The following is a 20,518-nucleotide window of genomic DNA, read 5'->3' on the forward strand; positions in this document are numbered from 1 at the left end:
TGTCAGTATTATATGTTTTTGTCATGATGGTAGCTTTAAAGTTTTTCTTCTTTTTCTGTGATCTATTTTATTTTATTGTCTTTTTGTCTTTTTGAGGGCCGCACCCGTGGCACATGGAGGTTCCCAGGCTCGGGGTCCAATCGGAGCTGTTGCTGCTGGCCTACACCACAGCCACAGCAACACCAGATCCGAGCCGCGTCTGCAACCTACACCACAGCTCACAGCAACGCCAGGTCCTTAACCCACTGAGCGAGGCCAGGGGTCGAACCCGCAACCTCATGGTTCCTAGTCGGATTCATTTCTGCTGTGCCGCAACGGGAACTCCTTTTTCTGTGATCTAGAGCTGTGCCATCTAAAAACGGCTGGTTACATGTGGTTGTTTCCATTTAAATTAAACAAAAATTTCAGTTGTTTAGTCCCACTGGGCACAGTTCACGTGGAAACTCGGCTGCTGCCAGTAGAGACCACTCTTACTGTCACAAACCATCCCACTGGGCAGTGCTGATCTGGAGTCAGAGAAACTTCCCATGTCAACAGAAACGTCCCGTAACCTGCACTGTCCAGGCCAGTGGCCACTAGCCGCAGGTGGCTTGGCAGCAGATGTATATGTGGTGTGTGTGCGTGTGTGTGTGGCATGTGTGTGTGCTGTGTTTGTGGTGTGTGTGTTTTATGCATGAATGTGTGGTGTGTGGTGTGTGTGTGTGTGGTCTGTGTTTGAGTTGCTGGACATCTTCTGACTTGTTCAAAGCAGCTTTTTATGCAGTGATATGCAAATTAGCCCAACAGCTTTCATATAAGCTGCAAATAATTTCCCCTATTTAACTTTTGCCTTTTTTTGTTGTTTATAATGAATGCTGGTTATTTCAAATGTTGCCAAAGTATTCTGAGAGCCTTCATTGGTGTTCTGTTCCTCAAGCTTTTAAAATTAGGAGTTAAAAATATGAAAGTAATGCATGGTAATTGTAAGGATATCAAAATGAGGAAAATAAAAGCAGTTCCTTCAAACACTTCTCCAGAGTTTTGGTGCTTTTTCTCTGTTTTCTTTTCCTTACCGTGTTAGCAGTGCTGCTGAGAGGGGTCAAAGCAGCCCCCCCTCTGTTGGCCGCCTTGTGCCTTCTGCTCAGCCACTTACTCCGCTTGGACCCACTTGGCTGGCGGGGAGAATGGAGGGGGCGGAGGAGACGGAGGAGGTGGAGATGGAATGGGGGGGAGGCTGGGGAGGAGGAGGCGGAGGGGAAGTGGGGGGGGAGACGGAGGAGGAGAGCTGGAGAGCTGGGCGTCCCGTCTCTGCAGGTGCTTGTCGGGTCTGGTCCTTGCTCTCGGGCTTGTGCTCGGGCCTGAATTATTCTGGGTTCCTCCCATCTCTGTGGAGGTGTTATCCGCTTCCAAGTTGAGATGTGCTCGTCCCTTGTCATGTTTTTGGTAAATTACCCCAAGCGTAGTATGTACCATTTTTCCTTTCATAAACGCACAAACCAGCGGCCTTGCGTAGAGTGCCGTGTGGTCGTCCCCGCTGTCTGTGCCCAGAAGTTCTTTTCATGCCACGAGTTTCTGCTCGTGGCCTCCGACGTCTCTCCCTCCGCGGACGTACCGCGCGGCTCCGTCGGTGGGCCTCCTCTGTGCTCCCCGGGGCCTTGCTGACGGGGCGGCTCCCGTAAATGGTGTCATCGGGGACGCCTGCGGGGGCAGCATGTCTTTGTTGCTTAGAATTGCTTGCCTCGGGGTGACGTCCAGAAATAGAATCCCGCATTTGGAAGGAACGAGGATTTTCAGCATTCTCCCAGCCATGTGTTGACTTTTAAAAAATTATTATTCCGCAGGATTGAGAGAGAAACTTTAGGGTGTTTAAGAAGTAAGTAGGGTGTGCGGTGTGCAGATGCAGGCAGAGCACGGCCTGGCCCGAGCGTTGTGCTGATGGGAAAGTGGTTCTTTAAGAAGTAGTTTGTGTGTTTATCTTCTATTCTTCTGTATGGCTTTAAAAATAATCGTGTGAGCCAAATATGGGCTGTGACTCCGAAGAGGCTGGCAGCCATGTGGCCCGGGCCTTGCCCAGAGCTGCTGCTGGCAGAGCCGGGATTGTGAGCGAAGAGCCGAGAAGGCCGTGGAGCCGTGGCACCTGGAGCCCAGCAGGACCTGTCTGGGTGGGGCCCTTGATTAAAGGGTACCTGCCAGGGTAGGTCTGATCTGATCAAAACGTCTGGGATGTGCCCATTAAAAAAAATCATTTTTGGTCTCGGTCATGGCAGAAAAGCAGGTGTGTGTGTGTGTGTGTGTCTGTGTGTGTGTCTGTGTGTGTCTCTGTGCGTGTGTGTCTCTGTGTATCTCTGTGTGTGTGTGTGTCTCTGTGCGTGTGTGTCTCTGTGTGTGTGTCTGTGTCTCTGTGTGTCTCTGTGCATGTGTCTCTGTGTGTGTGTCTCTGTGTGTGTCTCTGTGCGTGTGTGTCTCTGTGTATCTCTGTGTTTGTGTCTCTGTGTGTGTGTGTGTCTCTGTGCGTGTGTGTCTCTGTGTGTGTGTCTGTGTCTCTGTGTGTCTCTGTGCATGTGTCTCTGTGTGGGTGTGTGTGCAGGTACGCGTGCTCGTGGTGGAGGGTCTATTTTCTAGACGTCTGGAGCCGCGGTGACCGAGCTTTCCCAGGGCCTCTTGTCGCTTCTGTGGTGCCTCCTCCGTTTTCCTCGCAGCGTCTTGGGGACGTGTCGGGCATGTCACTGCGGTCCTGTCGTGCGGCCTCAGCGGGCACACTGGGCATCCTGCCTCGGCTCCGCAGGTCGCCTGGCCCGTCCCCGGAGGGCCTCGTGGGCTGCTCTTGGCCCCATACGTTCCAGAGAAAGTTCGGAGCCAGGTCTTGGGGTGTCAGACCGCGGCTCCAGCCGTCACGTTCAGGCAGTTGCGTGCTTGCCCGCCCGGCCTCCGGGGCGGGCCGAGGAGGCGGGACGCAGGGCTGCGGGTCGGTGGGGCCGTCATACCCCCGTGTCGGCGCTGCAGGGCCTTCGCGGTCCCGTGCTTATTTCCCATCCTTCGACGGGTGTCGTGTGTCAGCGTGAGCAGGGCTGGGCCATGTCGGGAGCCCCGGAGTTTCCTGTGGGCCCCCACTGGGTTGGACTTCTGGGCCCTCCCCTTCCGTTGGCAGGCGTGAGGCTGCCACTGTTTCCATCCCTCAATAAAACAGGAGTAAAACGCAGTGGTGCACACAGAGCAAGCGCAGGCTGCTGAGCTGGGTGCCCGGTGCCTTGCCCCCGGGCACCTGCCGCCACTGCAGGTTTCCGCAGTCGGGCGCACGTCGCTAACCTGGCCATGGGACCCGAGTGCAGGGGGCAGGGCGTTTCGTGCGTCCCACCGCAGGCCGCCGCCAGCACCGTCCCTCCAGAGCCCTCCCCGCTGCCGCCGCCCCGCTCCCACCCCCGGCGCCCGACGGTCGGAGGTGTCTGCGCTCGGGCTCATGTCACTGAGCTTCAGGCCCTTCGGACTCGTCCCTGCTGGAGGACGGCGGGGCGGCCTCTTAAGGCTGAGGGATGCAGGTGCGGGGGTACCGCGTTCTGCGGTCTCCGCTTTTCCGTCAGGGGACACTTGAGCTGTTTCCACCCTTTGGCTGATTGCAGGTAGAAGTGCTGCTGCGAACACGGGTGGCAACAGCGGTCTCAGTTCCTGCTTTCAGTTTCTCCGATAAGTACCCAAGTGGAATGGCAGGGTTGTATGCGGACGGGATTTTTCATATTTTGAGGACACACCGTACGGGTCTCCAAAGCGCCTGCGAGGTTCTGAATTCTCCACATCCTCGCCAGCACTTGCTGTCTTAGTATTGGCTGTTATGTCGTGGGTGCGGAGTGGTATCTTACTGTGGTTTTGGTTTACGCTTCCTCAAAGACGCGTGAATTTGAGCATCTTTTCATGCGCTTATCGGGCAGTTTCGCGTCTTCCTTGGAGACGATCTCTTCCAGTCTCTGGCCTCGTTTTGAACAGTGTTATTTGTCTTTTTTTGTTGAGTCGTAGGCATTTGCAACGGTATATTCTGGGTAGTAACCCCGTATCGGATACCTGGTTTGCCGGTATTTTCTTACACCCCGTGGGGGCCTTTCCGCTCTGCCGAGGCTGCCTTTCGGTGCAGCCGAGGGGTCAGTTTCGGTGTAGACCAGTGTATTTCCCCTTTAGTTGCATGTGCCGTTGGTGTCATGTCCGAGAAATGACTGCCAGTCTCGTCATGAAACGTTCCCCTGTGTTTTCTTCTAAGAATTTCACAGATTTTGGTCTTCGTGTTTGTCTGCGGTGCGCGGTAAGGTCCCCTTGCTTCTCTCGCGTGCAGATGTCCAGTTTCCCCAAAACTGTCTGGTGAGACCTCCGTCGTTTCCTTTCCGAATGGTCTTGGCCCCTCTGTCGGAAATGGTTCGACCGCATGTGGGGCGGTTTCCTCCTGGGCCCCGTTCTCTTCCATCGGTCTGTGCGTCTGTCCCAGTGCCACCTCACTCACACGGTTTGGAGGACCGGGACTTGGAAAGAGGAAGCAGGACCCCTCGGACTTGTTCTCCTTCAAGGTCGTTCTGGCAGCTTGCGGCCCCTTGGGCGCCTCATGGGTTTAGGATGGGCTTGTCTCTCTCCACGGGAAGAGCTGTCGGCATTGGGTTGCGAAGGCGCTGAGCCCGCGGGTGGCCTTGGGTGGAATGGATCTGGACAGTCGCCCACGGACGTGGGTGTCTCTCCACTCTCGGGTGTCTGAGTCCCTTCGGAGTCTCTAGGTTCCAGCGCTCAGGTCTTTCCTTGGTTGAGTTTATCCCCAAGGAGCTCGTTCTTGCTGATGCGATTGCACATGGAGTTTTCTTTATTTTCTTTCTGGGTTGCTCATGGGTAGCACCTAGAAGCACCGCTGATTTTTGTGTGTTGACTTTGGGTCCTCACGCTTTACTGAATTCATGTGGTGTTTCCAACAGCTTTGTGGCCGGACAGGGCGCCGCAGGGCTCGGTGCGGGGCAGCGTGGCCCCGAGGCACACGGGCTGGGGTGGGGCTCCCGAGAACCTCGTCCCCGGTCAGCAGATCCCGTCCCTTCTCCCCTCCCAGGATTTTGGGTCCTTCTGTTGTTTATTCAGAGCTGTCCTTTAATTACTCCGCAGCCTCCGGGAGGCCTCTTTCTAAACACAAACACGGATGTGTCTTTGTTTAAAGCACTTTGATGGGGATTGTTTGGGTTTATAATTTCTGGGAACCTACCCCAGGCTGGGCTGAGTCATATTAATGACTTAAAGGAGATGCTGACCCAGGAAGTGGGCTTGAGCTGAGCGCCCCAACCCCACTTCCAAACGTGGCCACTGCGCCGGCTTCGCATGGGAGACCTTAGAGCTGACCCGGTGCGGGGGCCGCCCTCGGGGCTCAGAGCAGCGCTGCCGGGGCGGCCGGGGGCTGGCCTCGCCGAAGGTTCCGACCGCCTCACGGGCCTGGGCAGGGCGCTGCGATGACTCCGGGCTGCTGGAGCAGTTGGGTTTGCGGAGAGCGGCCTGGGGCTCCTTGGCAGTGGTCAGTTGTGCCGGTCTGTAGCAGCAGGGAGGGCTGACTACCCCCACCTTTCCCCAGTGCTGCGGGCTGTGTGCACACGCGTGTGTTTGCACACGCGTGCCCTGGGACAGCAGGAGCAGAGGCATCAGAGCAGGTTGGAGGAGCCGGTGCTGGAACTCACGCCTGGCGCCAGGGGCCTGTTGTCATCGGGGCCCCACCGCCTTCACGCTGAGGGCATGGGACGGATGCCTGTGCTTTCCACCTCGGAGCAGCAGGCAGACCTGTGCCACCGTGCCATCCCCATTGTTCTCGCCTTGGCCCCGGGCAGCGCGGTCCAGGGTCACGCAGGGCAGCCTGCATTGTCCTGCCCGCGCTGTTGAGCCGGGTGACCCCCAAGTCCCGCGGTCCAAGTATGCGCAGGACGTTTGCTTAATGTGGGGGTCTCCCCCGACGTGCGTGTCACCCAGCACCGTGTCACCCAGCGCCGCGTGTGCACACCAGAGCCTGGGTGCCAGGAGCGGAGGGGGGCCGCCGTCTCGCCTTCCCAGGGGCTGATTCTGGGACGTGGTAGAGGGCCTGAAATAGCAGCAGCTTGTTCCTAAAATGCGTCCTGCCTTCGATGGCTGAGGCCGCGTGGCGAGGGTCTGCTGAAGGGTGTTGCGAGGGGCATTCCTGGACGGCGGGACTGGAAGCTGACTGGCTCCGTCCGCGGTCTCCAGGCGGGCTCAGCAGCACTGGCACAGAAAGCTGCTGAGGCCGGTGTGCCCTCTGCCCTCCCCAGCTTAGCAGGGCTGCGTGTCGGTGGCGGCCCTGCCCGCTCCGCGTTCCCCGTTGGGCGGCGGGGGCCTTGCATGCGAAGTCCTCCTTCTCTGATGGCCTCGGGGCTGAGGCCTGCTGACGGCCATTCGTGCTCCGTCCTGGCCTTGGCCCGGGCGCCCCGTGTCACTGGTTCCAGCGTGGGCCTGACGGGCTTGGGGGAGAGGGTGCCTGCTTCCGCGTTCTCGTCTGCGGACGCGAGCATCTCCGTCCCCTGCTGGCGCCCAGTGTCTGTCCTCACCCACCCTGGTGGCCGGCTGCTTCCTGCCTCTGTGGCTCTGCCTACTCCGGACGGTCCATAACGAGCAGTCAGACGTCCCCTGGCCGCTGGTGATGGGTCTCCCCTGAGCGGTGCTGCTGAGGCTCGCTGTGGGCCCGCGGCGTCTCTCCGTCCGTGAGTTGGGTCTCGGGGCGGCTCCTGCCTTGCAGCCTGGGGCCCTGCGCTCCGGCCCTCGAGACGAGTCCGTGGACGGGGGTTCCGCGTCTCGCGGGCACTGGGCTGTGGGGTGGCTCCAGGTCTAGTGTTTTGAGGAACTGCCAGACCATTTCCTACTCACCCTGGCCCCCCAGCCGAGCCTGAGCGTCCGTTCTGCACACTGTCCCAGACTGGGCGCCCTTGGGGGTCAGCCATCGGGGAGGGGAGCCCCACCTTGGCCTGGCTTTGCGTCTCCCTGTGGCCCAGTGATACGCGGCATCAGCGCCTGGCGCTCAGTCTGCTCAGCTCGGGCCACGTGCCCTGCCCGCCCTCTGGCGAGGCTGCAGGACCTCAGGCTCCTGGCCGCTGCGTGCTGGCCTCCAGCTGCCGGGCCTCCCCACACCTCGTCGTGTCTGCAGGGCTCCAGCCACGGCTCCTTGTCACCAACGTGCCTTCAGTCCCTCCCTGCGTCCCGGACACGCGGAGGCAGCAACTTGGGTGGCAGTGGGGTGGCCTCGGACTGTGGGTGACGCGGCCAGAGCCCTGAGTGGATCAGGTCTGGGTCCTGACTGGTTTTGAGTCTGTTTGGATGTGGCAGGAAGCACACAGCACTGGGTCTACGCCCTCAGGCTGTGGGTGTGGCCGGCAGTGTGACGGGCGCACACGTTGTCGCCACCAGAGCCCCGGACCTTTCACCTCGCACGTCCGAGGTGCTGTACCCATGGAGCCCACATCCCCGAGGGGTCTCATGTCCACGTCCAGGGCCCTCTCTGCGCCATGGCTGCGTGGGGTTGTCCTGGCCACTGGGGACGTGTGGCAGGACGCCCATCCTTGGCCCCTTCGGGGGCTTGTGTGCCCTGTGCCGGCTCTTCCCTGAGCGTCCGGAGGCCACGCCCCAGAACCAGCCCCGCATCCTCACACCGCTGGGTCCTGGCCAAGCTCCAGTCTGACTGCACGCAGCCCCTCCTGGGCGCCCGGGGACCGAGCGGGGCTGGGGGTCAGCCTTGGACCCAGGGCCGCGGTGCCTGCCCACTGCCAGGGGGAGGCCTGTCCTCGCGCTGCCCCATGTCCCCGGCGAGCTGTGGGCCAGGTCCCCCGTGTAGGGTCCCCTGTATGGAGCACTGAGTCCCCGCCCGCGTCACGGCCCTCCCACACTGTGAGGACGGCAGACAGGCCTCTGCCACCCTGGCGTCTGCTCGCGGCTGATGGGGCTGTGTCACTGGTCTGACCGTCTTCTGTTTTCTTCATTTCCAGCCGGAAAACCTCCAGAAGAACTGGCTTCGGGAATTTTACCAGGTAAGAGCCCGTGCGGCCCGGCCCATGCTCGGGCGTGGGCCGCAGTCGTGGAAGTCACGTGTCCCACGGCCTGGTGCTGTCCCAAGGGCGGCTGGTGGGGCGGCCCGTCCACTTCCCTGTGGTTCCTCAGAGGCCCCACGCCCGGCCTGGCCTCTGCCTCCAGGGTGGAAGCTGTGGAGCGCTTGTGGGGACAGTCGGTGCCTGTTGGGAGGGGTCCTGGGTCTCAGTGTGAAGGTGGCGGGGCCGCGCAGAGGGGCCTCGGGGCCTGGGCAGGAAGGGGGTGCCTGGCTGGGGGAGGGGGATGCTAGTCGAGGCTTTAGGGGAGCCTGTCCGGACGAGGCGGGAGGCTCAGCACCTCCCGTCCAGCAGCTCTTGGTCGAGCCCCGCCTCTGTGGCCACTTCTGCCCCTGATGCTGGGGGCCTGAGTTCTCCGGGGCCGGGGGCCGGGGCAACAGGAACAGCTCTGCCTCCCCACTGCAGGACCAGCCTCACGGTAGCAGGTCCTCTGCAGAGCGCCTGGGGGGCACCTGGTGGGTGAGCAGGGCGCCCCGCCTGCCGAGGCTGCGGGTGACCCTGGGCCTCCAGGAGGTGAGTGTGGCCGCAGCCCAGAGGGCCAGCCCCAAGCAGGCAGCTGGCCGTCGGGGGCAGGGTGCAGCCCTCCCTGGTCAGGTGCTCACCTCCGGGGACGGGTCAGGCTGTGGCCGAGGCACGAGGCCCTGTGAGTGGCCGGAGCCCCCCATCCGGCTCTCTCTGTGTTCATTTTGGCCGGAACTGCTGTCGCGTTTGTTTGTTTGCCGAAGCTGGGCCTTGGAGGGGTGAGGCACACGGCTTGGGGGTCGGGCTCGGGGTTCTGGAGGCGATGGCCCCTAGGGAGCATGCCGGCAGCCTGTTGGGGTGTGGGGGCCGTCCTGGGAGAGAGGTCCTGGGGACGCCGCCAGGCCCCAGACAGAAGGCACGGGGTGTACCTGCAGCCCCCCTTTCCCTTTGCTCCGCTGATGGCAGAGTCACCGGGGCAGGTGGGGGCGGTGAGAGTAGCCGGTGGTCTGGGGGGGTTCAGGGCGAGGCTCTGCTTGCTGTGACCTCAGACCCCTGCGCCGCCCAGACCACAGCCTCTCCCTCCCTTCTGAGCCCCGGCTGCACACGCGCTGTGGCCAGCGGGCGGCTTGTCCCCCCTTGCGGTCTGTGTCCACACCCGCGTCCCCTCCCTGCCGCGCCTCTGCCGGACAGTGGGACAGAGCTGGAGTCTGTGGGCAGGTCTCCCTGGTCTGTGCACGAGCCTCTGGGGGGAGGAAGACCCTTCCGTGGCGATTCTTACGAGTGGGGTTTTTAATGCATTTGCCCCACCGGCGCTTTCTTGGGCGACTGGGCCAACGCGGTGAGCAGCCAGCAGCGCAGTTGGCAGCCGAGGCTGGAGCCCGAGCCGACCCTGCCGAGGCCGAGGCCGAGGCTGGCGCGGGCCCAGGAGGAGCGGCCCCGAGACCCCGTGCTGGGTGGCTAGCCCTTGGTTTTTATTGAATCCCAGAGTTTCTATTACGCAGTTATTGTATTTTTCAACGTTGGCTCTAATGAGCTGCTTTATAAATGGAAGAACCCAGCGCGACCTTCGCGCTTTCTAGAGCTGGGAGTAATTTCTGCTTTTTCGTGAAACTTGATGATGGTGAACGTGCAGGAGGCGGAGCAGATGCTGTCCGTGCGGCCTGTGGTCACAGCCCAGAGCCGGGGTCTTCATGTGCTCGTTTAAATGTGGCGCAGAGGGGTAGCCAGGCTTCCGGAAGACGCAGCCTGCCCCACCCTGTCCAGGCTGACACTGACGTCCCCCCACGTCGGGTGCCTGGCCCCCGAGCGGGAGCCAGGCCTGCCCCTCTCCCACCCCCTCGCCAGCAGCAGGCCTTGCCGGCCCCCTTCCCGTCCACCCACCCCGAGCTGCCATCCGCTCCTTCCTCTGGAGGTGGCAGGCGCCCTCCACAAATGTGACCCGGTCTTACTCTCTGTTCTTACTCTCTGTTCTCCCAGCTGAGAGCCCAGGCCGTCACCCCGATCCCTCCTGCTATCTCTGCTGTCCCCGTGTATGGGCCTCTGCCTCTGCTCGTCCCTGAATGCCCCGCCCACACCCCCCTTTCCTTGTCACTGTCACCCTCTTGCCCCCCCGACACTTATCTTGCTCCAAGGATCCGTCAGGACCTGAGCTGCATCCTGGAAGCACAGGCTGCACAGCTGCCCTGGACTGGCTTGTGTACCCCAGATTCCTGTGCCGGTGCCCTGGTGTCCCGGGGGGGCTTTGTGAGGTGGGGAGGCCAGAGAGGTCGTGAGGGTGGGGCCCTGCCCGGGGATAAGTGCCCTTGCAGGAGGAGGAAGAGGCTGCAGCTCAGGAGGTGCCGGCCCCGTCCTGCGTGCCAGGGGCCAGAGGAGAACAGGCCAGACAACCTCGCTCTCGGGAGCTTCCGCTGCCCTTCAGAGAGACAGCCTGAAACAGGGCGGCGTTGGGGGGTGCTCCAGCCAGGCTGGGATCCTCAGGAGGCCCTGGGGGAGGCTGCCGGGAGACCCCGCCTCTGAGGGCCGCCAGTCCTGGTTCTTGGGACTGCGGGCCAGGCTGCCAGGGACTCTGTTTGAACTTTGCTGTGTGCCCTCCGGCTCTTGAGGCAGGACCGTCCTGCTGCCTCCTCAGCGCCTGGGCTCCTGTCTGCACGGGGCGCCGTCAGCCCACGGCTGAGGGACAGTGAGGAGCAGCGGGGAGGCCCCACCCTGTCCTGCCTCTCGTTTGATGCCACAGCCCCAGGCTGGTGTCTGCGCCCCTGCCCCCCGCCCCCGGGAAAAGTGGCCCTCTTCAGCCAGTCATGGACAGTGCCGTCATCCTTCGGCCAACTAGGAAATCTTTCTTGGTAGACTAATCCCCACTGTCTGTTGTAATGGCTTCAGGGCATTTCGTCAAATGGACGGATGGGCCATCATCTTCGAAAGTTCTTTATCTGCCCACGATCTTAGCTTGTTTCGAGTTTGTTTCTAGCAATGGTGAAGGTAAATTTAAAAACGGATGCAGCGTTGGCTCACACACAAATATGAAAACGGAGCAGGTCTTGAAGGCTTTTATTGAGGTAAACATTCGTTATCGTTCCCGAGAGAGCCAGTGAGATGCGAGAAGTGGTTCGGAGAGGAATTCCACGAGCAAACAGGGCTTCTCGGTCAGCGGTGCCCACGTGGGGCCGGGGGGGGGCGGTCCGCCGTGCCCCCCAGCCCGTCCTTCCCAAGACGAGGGACCGACTGCGTTGCGCTTGGTGTTCAGGCTCACAGACCCAACAACGGCTCCGAGGGAATTAAAGGCAGCGAGAACGCACGAGGAGCGGCCGCTCGCCTTCCCTGCCCGTTTAAGTCTTTCGCAATTTTCCCCGACAGTAATTTTAAAAATAACGTGATGGGTAACATCTGCTTCCAGCTTCCAGGAGGAACAGGTTCCAAATACCCCTCTCGCCTTAACAAATTCAAACCAGACATCACACGAGGCGGCGTGTTCCCAGCCCCAGGCAGTGCAGGCAGCGCTGGCTGAGGCTGGGGGGGGGGGGTTGAGGTCAGCCCAGCGATGGGCCCGTTTAGCTAAGAGGACTTCCAGACCGGTACCCAGCAGGGCAGAGTTACAGTCTGATTGTCTACAGCCCGAATGAGATTGCCAGGCGGGCCAAGAGGCAGGGGAGTGGCCCCACGAAGAGGAGAGGGGTCAGCGGGACGGCTGCAGGTGCGTCCTTCGGCGGCGCCTCGAGGACCTGCTCTTGGTTTCACGGATTGTGTGTTGTTTTCCTGCTTTCTCTTTCACCGATTTCTGCTCTTCGTTTCTTCCTTTCCTTTGATTACTGTGGGTTTAATTTTCTCTCTCTATGTAATTTCCGAAAGTAGAAGATAAGAATGACCCGTGGCAGAATTTTGCCATTGGGGCGCCCTCCCTGGCCACCCGAAGACAGTGAAAAGATAAGGGGAACGTGATGGGCCGCCTTGTGCCGGGACGTTTGGACTTGTACATGAAAGGAACGTGGTTTTGGAAGAACAAAGGATCAAAGCTAAGTCAGGAAGAAATACATTTTTTCCTCTATTTTTTAAATTAAAATTTTCCTCGACACTTTCCCACAAAAAAATTTTAGGACCAGATGGTTTCACTGACAAATTCTGTCAAACATTCAAGCAAGAAACAATAACAGTTCTCGAGAAACTTTTCGGGAAGATGGAAGCATGTGCGACACTTCCTGCCTCGTCCTGTGATCAGCAGGGACGGGGACACAGCCGGTGAAAGCGCAGCTTTGCGCTCCGGGGCCTGAGCGCCGGTGCTCACGGGACCTCAGCAACCAGACACCTGAAGCCGTACACGTGCAGAGGGATAAACACGTGACACACGCACGCTTGCAAGCAGCATGTGAAGAAGTGAACGCGTCAGGACCGAGGGACCAAGCCTGGCTTAAGGTTCAGAGCGGAATCAGTAGAATGAGCCATGTCAGCTGATGGAGGGCGAAAGACCACGTGACCAGCCCAGTCGCTGCAGGAAAGGCACTTGACAAAATTCTGTGTTTCGTGTCCTCGTGTCCTCCGTTTGTGATGCAAACTCCAGCGGAGTGAGGGCGGAAAGGAGCCTGTGCAGAACCTTCCGTCCCGGACTCGGCAGAGGCAGGCCCCGCCGTGAGGCCACGCTCTGCAGACCCCTCAGTGACCTCGTGCTCTGCACACCCCTCGGCTGACACCATGCTCGGCAGACCCCGCGGTGACGCCATGCACTTGCCTAAAGACCTGGGCCTGGGGGGCGGTGGGTCGGGGGGTGCTGCCTGTGGACACCCGGTTGGGTGTGGCTTTGACGGTCCTGGCCAGAGAGGAAGTGGGGTCCTCCAGGTCTGGGGGTCCACAGAAACCCTACTGTTACTAGTGTGAGTTTCTGTAGTTTTTGCAACATAACAAGATCAGTTTGAAAACACCTCGTTTATGCTCGATATGAACATGGACAGAAGCACCCAAATGAGACACGTGGACAGAAGGCTGCTCTGGACGCCAAGCACCGTGAGCCGCTGCAGAAGGAAATCAGGGAGAAGGAGACGGGTGGAATCGGGTTCACAACTCCTCTCTACTGACTGGCCCACCGATTCGGTGCAACCCCTTTGGTGGACAGGCTGCAGGACGGTTCTAAAACGTGCAGTGTATACGGACGGGCAGGAAGCTGGACCGGCTAAAGTGGAGACAACAGGTAAAGCTCAGGGACTCATGTTTTCCAACGTCAAGACCTCCCGCAACCTTATCACAATCAGGCAGCTCCTGCTGTGGCCCCGCAGCAGTGAATCTTCCGACTGGTGGGTTCGACCCCTGGCCTTGCTCAGCGGGTTAAGGATGCGGTGTTGCCGTGAGCTGTGGTGTAGGTTGCAGACGTGGCTCGGATCCCCCCGTGGCTGTGGCTGTGGTGTAGGCCTGGGAACTTCCATATGCCATGGGTGTGGCCCTAAGAAGACAAAAACCAAAAATTATGAAAATTCTAGAATAAAACTTGACAAAAATCTTGTGGATGGCAGCGAGACCTGTGGTGGTGACCACTCTGCAGTGTATACAGACGTCGAATTATAATGCTAGACACCTGAAACGTACATTGTAAATAAGTGAGTGAGTAAGTTTAGCTCTAAGTTCCCCCAGCTCTCCACAAAATCTTTACGACCTTGGATTAGGCAAAGATTTCTTAGATACAACACCAAAAGCACAACTCATAAAAGGAAAATATTGATCAATTAGAACTTTTCATAATGAGGAAAATCTGGTCTTTTAAGACACTGTTAAAAGAGTGGAAAGGCATCCCAGAGGTGGCGGGGACATTCGTCAGTCACACCCGCTGCATATGGAGGTTCCCAGGCTAGAGGGTCACATCAGAGCCACAGCCACAGCCACAGCAACGCGGGACCCAAGCCACGTCTGCAACCTACACCTCGGCTCACAGCAACGCCGGATCCTGAAACTGCTGAGCGCCAAGGCCAGGGATTGAACCTGTATCCTCATGGGTCCTAGGCGGGTTCATTGACCGCTGAGCCACGAAGGGAACTCCTGATGAAACCACAGCTGATGAATGGCTTGTATCTAGAATACATAAGGAATTCTCCAAAGTCAATACCAAGAAAGCAAAGAATCCAATTTACAAATGAGCGAGGGATTTGCTCACTTGGCCAGAGAAGATATGTGAGTGGTAAAGGAACACGTGAAACGGCCTCGCGTCGCTAGTCTTTCTGGAGAAGCGAACTGAAACCACAGCGAGCTCTCAGTTCGTGTCTGTTCTACCAGATAAAATGATCCAAACCCACCCCTATCCTGGGCCCGGCGCCGGGCACGGCTCTGCGCACCTGGGCCGGGGGCTGCGGCCGCCCAACCGGGGCCGTGCGGCGTCCCTGCCCTGATGTTGAGAGGTGGGCCCACCCCCCCCCGGGGCCCACGGACTCGGTGGCGCAGTGTGTCCGGGCTGCCCCCCGGCCCCCGCCGAGGTGGGGATTGAGGAGACTCCCGCTTGCACACGGGGCGTCGCGCCTCGGTCATGCGTCCTGAGAGGTGGACTCAACGCTTGTGCAGACAGCTCACACTGTGCCGGCCACTTGGGTGTGTGAACGTGTCAAGTGCACACGTGTGGGGATTGTCCGCCCGCAGGAGCCAGTGACCTGCTTCGTGTTCCTTGCATCCCACCCCTTGGGCCCGTCGCTGCTGTGTGGTGAGTGCTCGCGTGTGGCCCTGCTTGCCCGTGATGGGGTCACCGTCAAACCCGTTTCACAGATGAGGGAAGGGAGGCTTAAGGAGGTTCTGAGACCTGCCTGGGTTGCAGGAACAGGACGGTGGCCCGTCGCTGTGATGCCGAAGGCTGAGCCCCGGGCAACGCTGGGGGCCCTGGTGCAGAGGACGGCGGAGGCAGGGGCAGCGGGGGGTATGGGAGTTGGGTCCCCTTGTTGGAAGGGGTTAGGTGGCCTCCCTGGCACAGGACCGTGGGGGGGAGAGTGATGGCTGGACCAGCAGGAGGGGTGGGGCCCCAGCACCCTGGGGAGGACGGGGCTCAGTCAGGTGCCCAAGGACCCCCAGCGCTTGACGGCAGTGACGAGGTGGGATCTGGGAGTCTGTGCTCCTGGGTGAGCCTGGGCCGAGGCCGGAGGAGGAGACGGATGCTTCTACCAACAGCTGGGTTGGCACAGAGCTCCGGAGGCTGTCGACATGGGGTCCTTTCCCTGTGGACTCGGGGGGCCCAGGAAGGGATGGCATTGGGGGCGGCTGAGGGCTAGGGACTTGGGGGAAGCCGCTGTGAGTAGAGCTTGGATGAGTGGTCCTCCTGCCTAGACGGGGCCAGGCAGACACGCTCACGGATGGCCTGGCAGCCCCTCTGCCCGCTGGGAGGTCATGGAAGCTTGTGGCACCCTGGGTGCTGGGCTGCGAGGAGGAGGGCCTGCTGGTCACACACCTGCACCCCGTGCCCGGGTCGGCGGCTGCTGTGGGGCCTGGACCCGGGAGAGTGTCCACTCAGGGCCTGCAGGAGCTGAGTCTGGGCTTCCTCCTGGGGGCAGGCCCCCGGCCCCCGGCCCCCTCCGTCCTGGCGCGGCCCAGGCTGGAGGGCGGGCAGGCGTTGCTCGCGGGGGATCTCAAGGCATGGCTGGTAAATAGCAGTAATCTGTTTCTCTCAAGAAATTCCTTTGTCCCTTTTCGGCTCCTTATCTTGGCTATCAGGCTTCCACTGGTTTGTTTGCAGGATGGAATTCCTTTTTAGGTCACTCAGATGCGGCTCCTTGGAGAAGCCCGAACAAGGCCTGGCTGTTGCTATTTTTACTGCAGACTCTCGGCCGTGGGGGGACGGCCGTGCCTGGGCCGCGCTGCTGGCTTCCTGGGGACTGCGAGCCCGGCACCTGCACAGTGTCAGGAAGGGGAGCTGCTTTGGGTTGGGCTGGATGGTGTGTGTGTGTGTGTGTGTGTGTGTGTGTGTGTGTGTTCATTCCCTAGGCTCTTCCTTGCCAAATTTCTAATTCACTTTTTCCCAAAATATTTTTCTTGAGCTTTCCTGTGAAAGAATCCACGTATTTCTATCTGTCGCCTGCTCTTCCCTGAATTAGCAGACGCGCCTTTCTTGGGTAAGGAATTTGGGCCAAGCACGTGTGTGCGTTGGGCAGTGACCTGTCCCATGTGGGCGGGGTGCGCGCTGAGTTAGAGCCGCAGCCGCGCTCACGTGGCCTCCTGGGGGCCTGGAGCCCGCACCCGCCCAGGTCTTGCTTCGCTGCATTCCTTCCAACTGGATGGGACCCGAGCTCGTCGTGCCACACCCCAGGGGCTTTTCCTGTCCGTCCTCCGTGCCGTCGGCCCTGCTGGGGTCTCTGCCCGGCAGCCCCTTCCAGGAGGCCGGGGAAGGCCCGCCACTCTGCCTCAGCTGCCGAGGGGCTCTGGACGGAACCCCTGTGTGAGGTTCTGGGCACGTGTGACTGCAGGCCCCGTGCCCTGTGTCCCCCACGGCTGGTCTCTCGGCACCGGCCTGCGTGGCGGTGTCGAACCTCAGGGCCGGGCACAGTGACCGCCAGACAGGCTCGGAGGGAAGCGGATGCTCAGAGAGCCTGGGGCAGCAGGGCTTCTCCAGGAAGGGACAGAGCAGGGGTCCCAGCGGGTGGCTTCCAGCAGAGCCCCTGGCCGCACTGGCTGCATGCTGGGGCCCAGTGGGGTGTCAGGGTCTGGGGGCTGGTCGCTCAATGCAGCATTGTTAAAACTCGGTGCATAAACGGACTTATGCAGTTGAGTAGGTTTACATGAAAACTACAAGCAGCAAATGCCTGTCTCATCTCTGATGAGCTCGGCACGGTTTCCTGTCCAGGTCCTTGTTCTTTGTGTCAGTAGGCAGGAAAGGCGACTGTGTCACCAAGCCTCTCCCCTACTCCGTGGTCACTGGTGTCACGTCGGGAGCTAGACGGGGCCACATGGTGCACTCACGCCCAGGAAATGCGTGAAGGTGGCACTAGGGGTGAGCAGGCCGGGCCGTGCCGTCTCACTGCCCACTGGGGACACGCCTGCTCCGGGGGTCCAGAAACTACCCAGAACACTGCCAGGCAGGGACCTGCATGGAGGAAGGGCGGGTTCGAGTCATCAGCCCAGTTCACCCGCCCTCCTCGCCGTCACGCGGTGCTGGCGGTGCCTCGCTGCCCCTGCTTCGGGGCTGTGGCTCCATCGATGGGGTTCCACGCGCCCCAGGGAGTAGTCCACACGTCACTCGCTGGCAGAGGAAATCTTTTTTCTGTTGGCACAACTTTGCGACAGCGCGTCACCAGAAATCACCGTCTTCTAATGAGTGATTTTGAATTTCTCATCTTGCACAGTAATTAAGTCTGCTTTAAAGGAGGCCTCTCATTTGTACGAGTGGTAGGGTTTCAGATGCCCAGCTCCGAATGAGTTTGTCACCTGAGCACCTGCCCTGCCCTGAGGGCCAAGCAGGAGTGGTTTGTAGGCTGCGCTCCAGAGTGACATTCACGAGAGGCTGGACACCCTCACCCCTTGCCTGGGAAGGTCAAAGCCTGGAATTAGAAAGTCACCACTTCCCGCGGTGCACCTGCAGCCCTGTGGTTCACCTGCAGCCCCGCGGAAGCGCAGCCCCGGCCAGCCAGCAGCCCAGCCCTGGGTCGTGGGTCATGGAGGCCACCGTGTCCTTCCGCCTCCTGGTGCTCTCCCCCCGTGAAACAGCGGGCGCTCAGCGGACCGTGGTATGGCCGACTTCCACCACGTTTAAGGGAGGGAGTTCCCCGGGGGCTCAGCGGGCGTTGTCGCTGTTGGATCTGGCGTTGCCACTGCCGTGGCTCTGGACAGTGCTGTGGTGCACATTAAACCCCTAGCCTAGGAACTTATAAAACTCACAGATTTGGGCATCAAACTTAACGGTCCCCGCAGGGGACACCCTGGCGGGGGAGGGTCAGCGAGGAGCGCAGGGGTGACATGCGCGGCACCGCGTGTCAAACCGCTGAGGAGCGAGGCCCTCCTGTCCTGCGCTCGGAAGTCTGCCCACCAGTCCGTGGCAACCGGTGTGGCAAAAAGAATGGCTGTGTTTATATGTGTAACGGACTCGCTTCGCTCGACGCCTGCAGTCAGCTGTACTCCAATAAAATTAAAAAAAAAAAAAACCCACACTAAAAGCAAGAAAAAAAACGTGGAGAGAATTGTACGGTGGATCCGGTGGCCACCCCTGCCGCTCGGTTGCAGGCTCAGGGCAGCTTTGTCTCCAGGGCTCCTCCGCCTCGTGCACCGCGTGGCCTGACGCCAACCCCAATGCCGTCAGCTCCCCGTGGGCACCTCCGTGGGCGCCTCTGAAGGAGAACCTGCGTGTAGCGACCGTGTCTGCGAGACGGACAGTCGTCCCTCCCCGCCGTCAGCCAGGGCCAGCGTTCCCCTGGCTCCGGTGCTCTCAGAGGGTGCGGACAGTTGATATAGGCCATGGCTTGACGTCTTGGTGGAAATAAAGAATTCTCCATAACTTTATGGAGGTAAAATTGACGAACAGTAGACCTCACGTGTTGAAAGCGTGCGGTTGATGAGTTTTGTTGCTCGTCTACACCAGGGGAGCATCAGATCCAGGGAGGGAGGTGCCCGTCACCTGCACGAGGCCCCGGGTCCCTGGCCACTCCCCTGTAGCCCTGGCGCCGGGCACCCCGTCCAGCAGTTTGAGCCTCCAGCTTCCACGTAGGGGTCAGACGGCAGGTGCCCTCTTTTCTGGCGGCCCGCGTTCAGCTTGGTTTTGGCTCCGTGTGCTCAGGAAGCAGGTGGCTTGGTCTCCATGCTTTGAAGTTCATTGACCTCATTTTGTAGCCTCACTTTCCTGCTGGGGGGGGGGGGCACATAAGAGGGTGTGCCCTGCACGTGTGGCCTGGCCTGTTCTGTGAGGTCAGTTAGGTCAGCGTGCACACATGTGAGTGTGTGCTGCTGTGAGCGTGCACACGTGAGTGTGTGTGCTGCTGCAAGTGTGTGCACGTGTGTGCTGCTGCGAGTGTGCACACATGTGAGTGTGCATGCATATGTGTGAGTGCATGCTGCTCTGAGTGTGCATGCACGTGAGTGTTGCACACACGTGTGAGTGTGTGCTGCTGTGTGAGTGGGCTTGTCCCTGGCCAGGCACACGTGTGCAGCTGGCATCTTCCCTACGAGTCCTGCCTTCTTTGTCCCCTCGGGTCTCCCGCTCGCGCGTTGAGGCAGCCACGTGGGTTGAAATGTGTCTTTTGCACACGCGTGGTTTTCTCGGGTGTGACTTGGAGACTGGGTCCCGGTGCCCTTGCCCTGCCGTCCTCTCGGGTGGTGATGACGGAGGCTTTCCTTCCCTCCTGTCCGCCACGGTCCCCCCTTTCCTCCCGACTCCCTGCACGATGCGACTTCCACGTCACTGGTGGGCTTCTGCGCCCCTAGCCGAATTGTCCTTAAAGTTGATTCTCCTTTAGACACTTTGTAACTTACTCTTCTTCTCCGTGACGGTGTTGCCTTTTTCTCCCATTTCTTTCCTGAAGCCAGTCAGCACTTTTCTTTCTTTTTGGTCCATTTCTATTTTAGTTTTGTGTTTCTTCATCTTCTCAAATGCTTGTTTGCGTGTGTTTCACTGTTTGCAATGTCGGCCTACAATCCTGTTCTGCTTTGAGATTCTTTTTCCGGGTCGAGGGGCTTTTCCTTGGCTGTCAGTGTAAATTTTTTCCTGTTCACACCAGCTTCGCAGGGCCTTGAACTTCTGCGGTATCCAGGTGAGGATTCCTAGCTCCATAGCGCCCTCTTCTGTCCGTCTAGCAAAACCGGGAGCCTGGGAGCGGCCAGGGCTTGGCATCCCGCAGTGAGGGGCGGCCGGGAGCGCTCCTCCGTCTGGAGGCCGTCTCTCCCCTTTCTCCTCCGTCCTTGTTGCCGAGGCACCTGCCCTCCAGGCTGTCCTTCCTCCCCGAAGCAGAGCCTCTGTTGGTCCTGAAGCCTGGTCCCCGGACGCTCTGCTGGGCCTGGCACTGCCCAGGATTTTCCCTCCTGCGGCCCTTCCTCTGGTGCCTCCCTTGCCTGCAGGGTCTCGGGCGTGTCGTTCCGCCTTGTGGACTGTCACCGGGCCGTGCCTTAGACCCAGCATCCCTGGGGGCTTGGGCCCTGGACCTACCCCCCCTCCCTCGTGCCCCTTTCTGCTCTGCGTCTCTGAGTCTGGCTTGTGCAGCGTCCGCCCACACGTGAGAAGACACACGCGTCTCCTCCGGGCCTCAGGCTACCCAGAAGCCGGGCGTGTGCCTCTCATTCTGCCGCCGGGATGGTTCCCTGTTTCCCCAGAGATGCAGGCCATGGGAGGGGCAGGGACATTTTTGCTTCCTTCTCTTGGTGACCGGTTTTCACAAGAATGGCCTGATTCCAGGATGCCCAGTGAGCAGGGCTTTTTTAGTATTGTCATGACCTCGTGGATAGAAACGTATTTCCGTGTGTGATTTTCAGTCCATTCTCGACGGCATGGCCTGTCCTCCGGAGGGCGTGTGGTTTTTAACCTGCAGGAACAAATCCAGCCTCAGGCG

At 60.0% G+C, this 20,518-nt stretch overlaps 1 protein-coding gene across 7 annotated transcripts in view; it reads left to right on the forward strand.

Annotated features, from left to right (window-relative positions):
* The window catches only part of INPP5A (inositol polyphosphate-5-phosphatase A), a 157,981-nt gene that overhangs the window by 46,012 nt on the left and 91,451 nt on the right, over positions 1 to 20,518 (forward strand). For all 7 annotated transcript variants that reach the window (XM_047760827.1, XM_047760824.1, XM_047760826.1 and 4 more), the window contains exon 2: positions 7,965 to 8,006. In XM_047760827.1, coding sequence (XP_047616783.1) covers positions 7,965 to 8,006 — 42 coding nt within the window. The remainder of the gene's footprint in view (positions 1 to 7,964; positions 8,007 to 20,518) is intronic.

Source organism: Phacochoerus africanus, chromosome 15, assembly GCF_016906955.1.
Source record: "Phacochoerus africanus isolate WHEZ1 chromosome 15, ROS_Pafr_v1, whole genome shotgun sequence".
In the NCBI taxonomy this organism is placed as follows: Eukaryota; Metazoa; Chordata; class Mammalia; order Artiodactyla; family Suidae; genus Phacochoerus; species Phacochoerus africanus.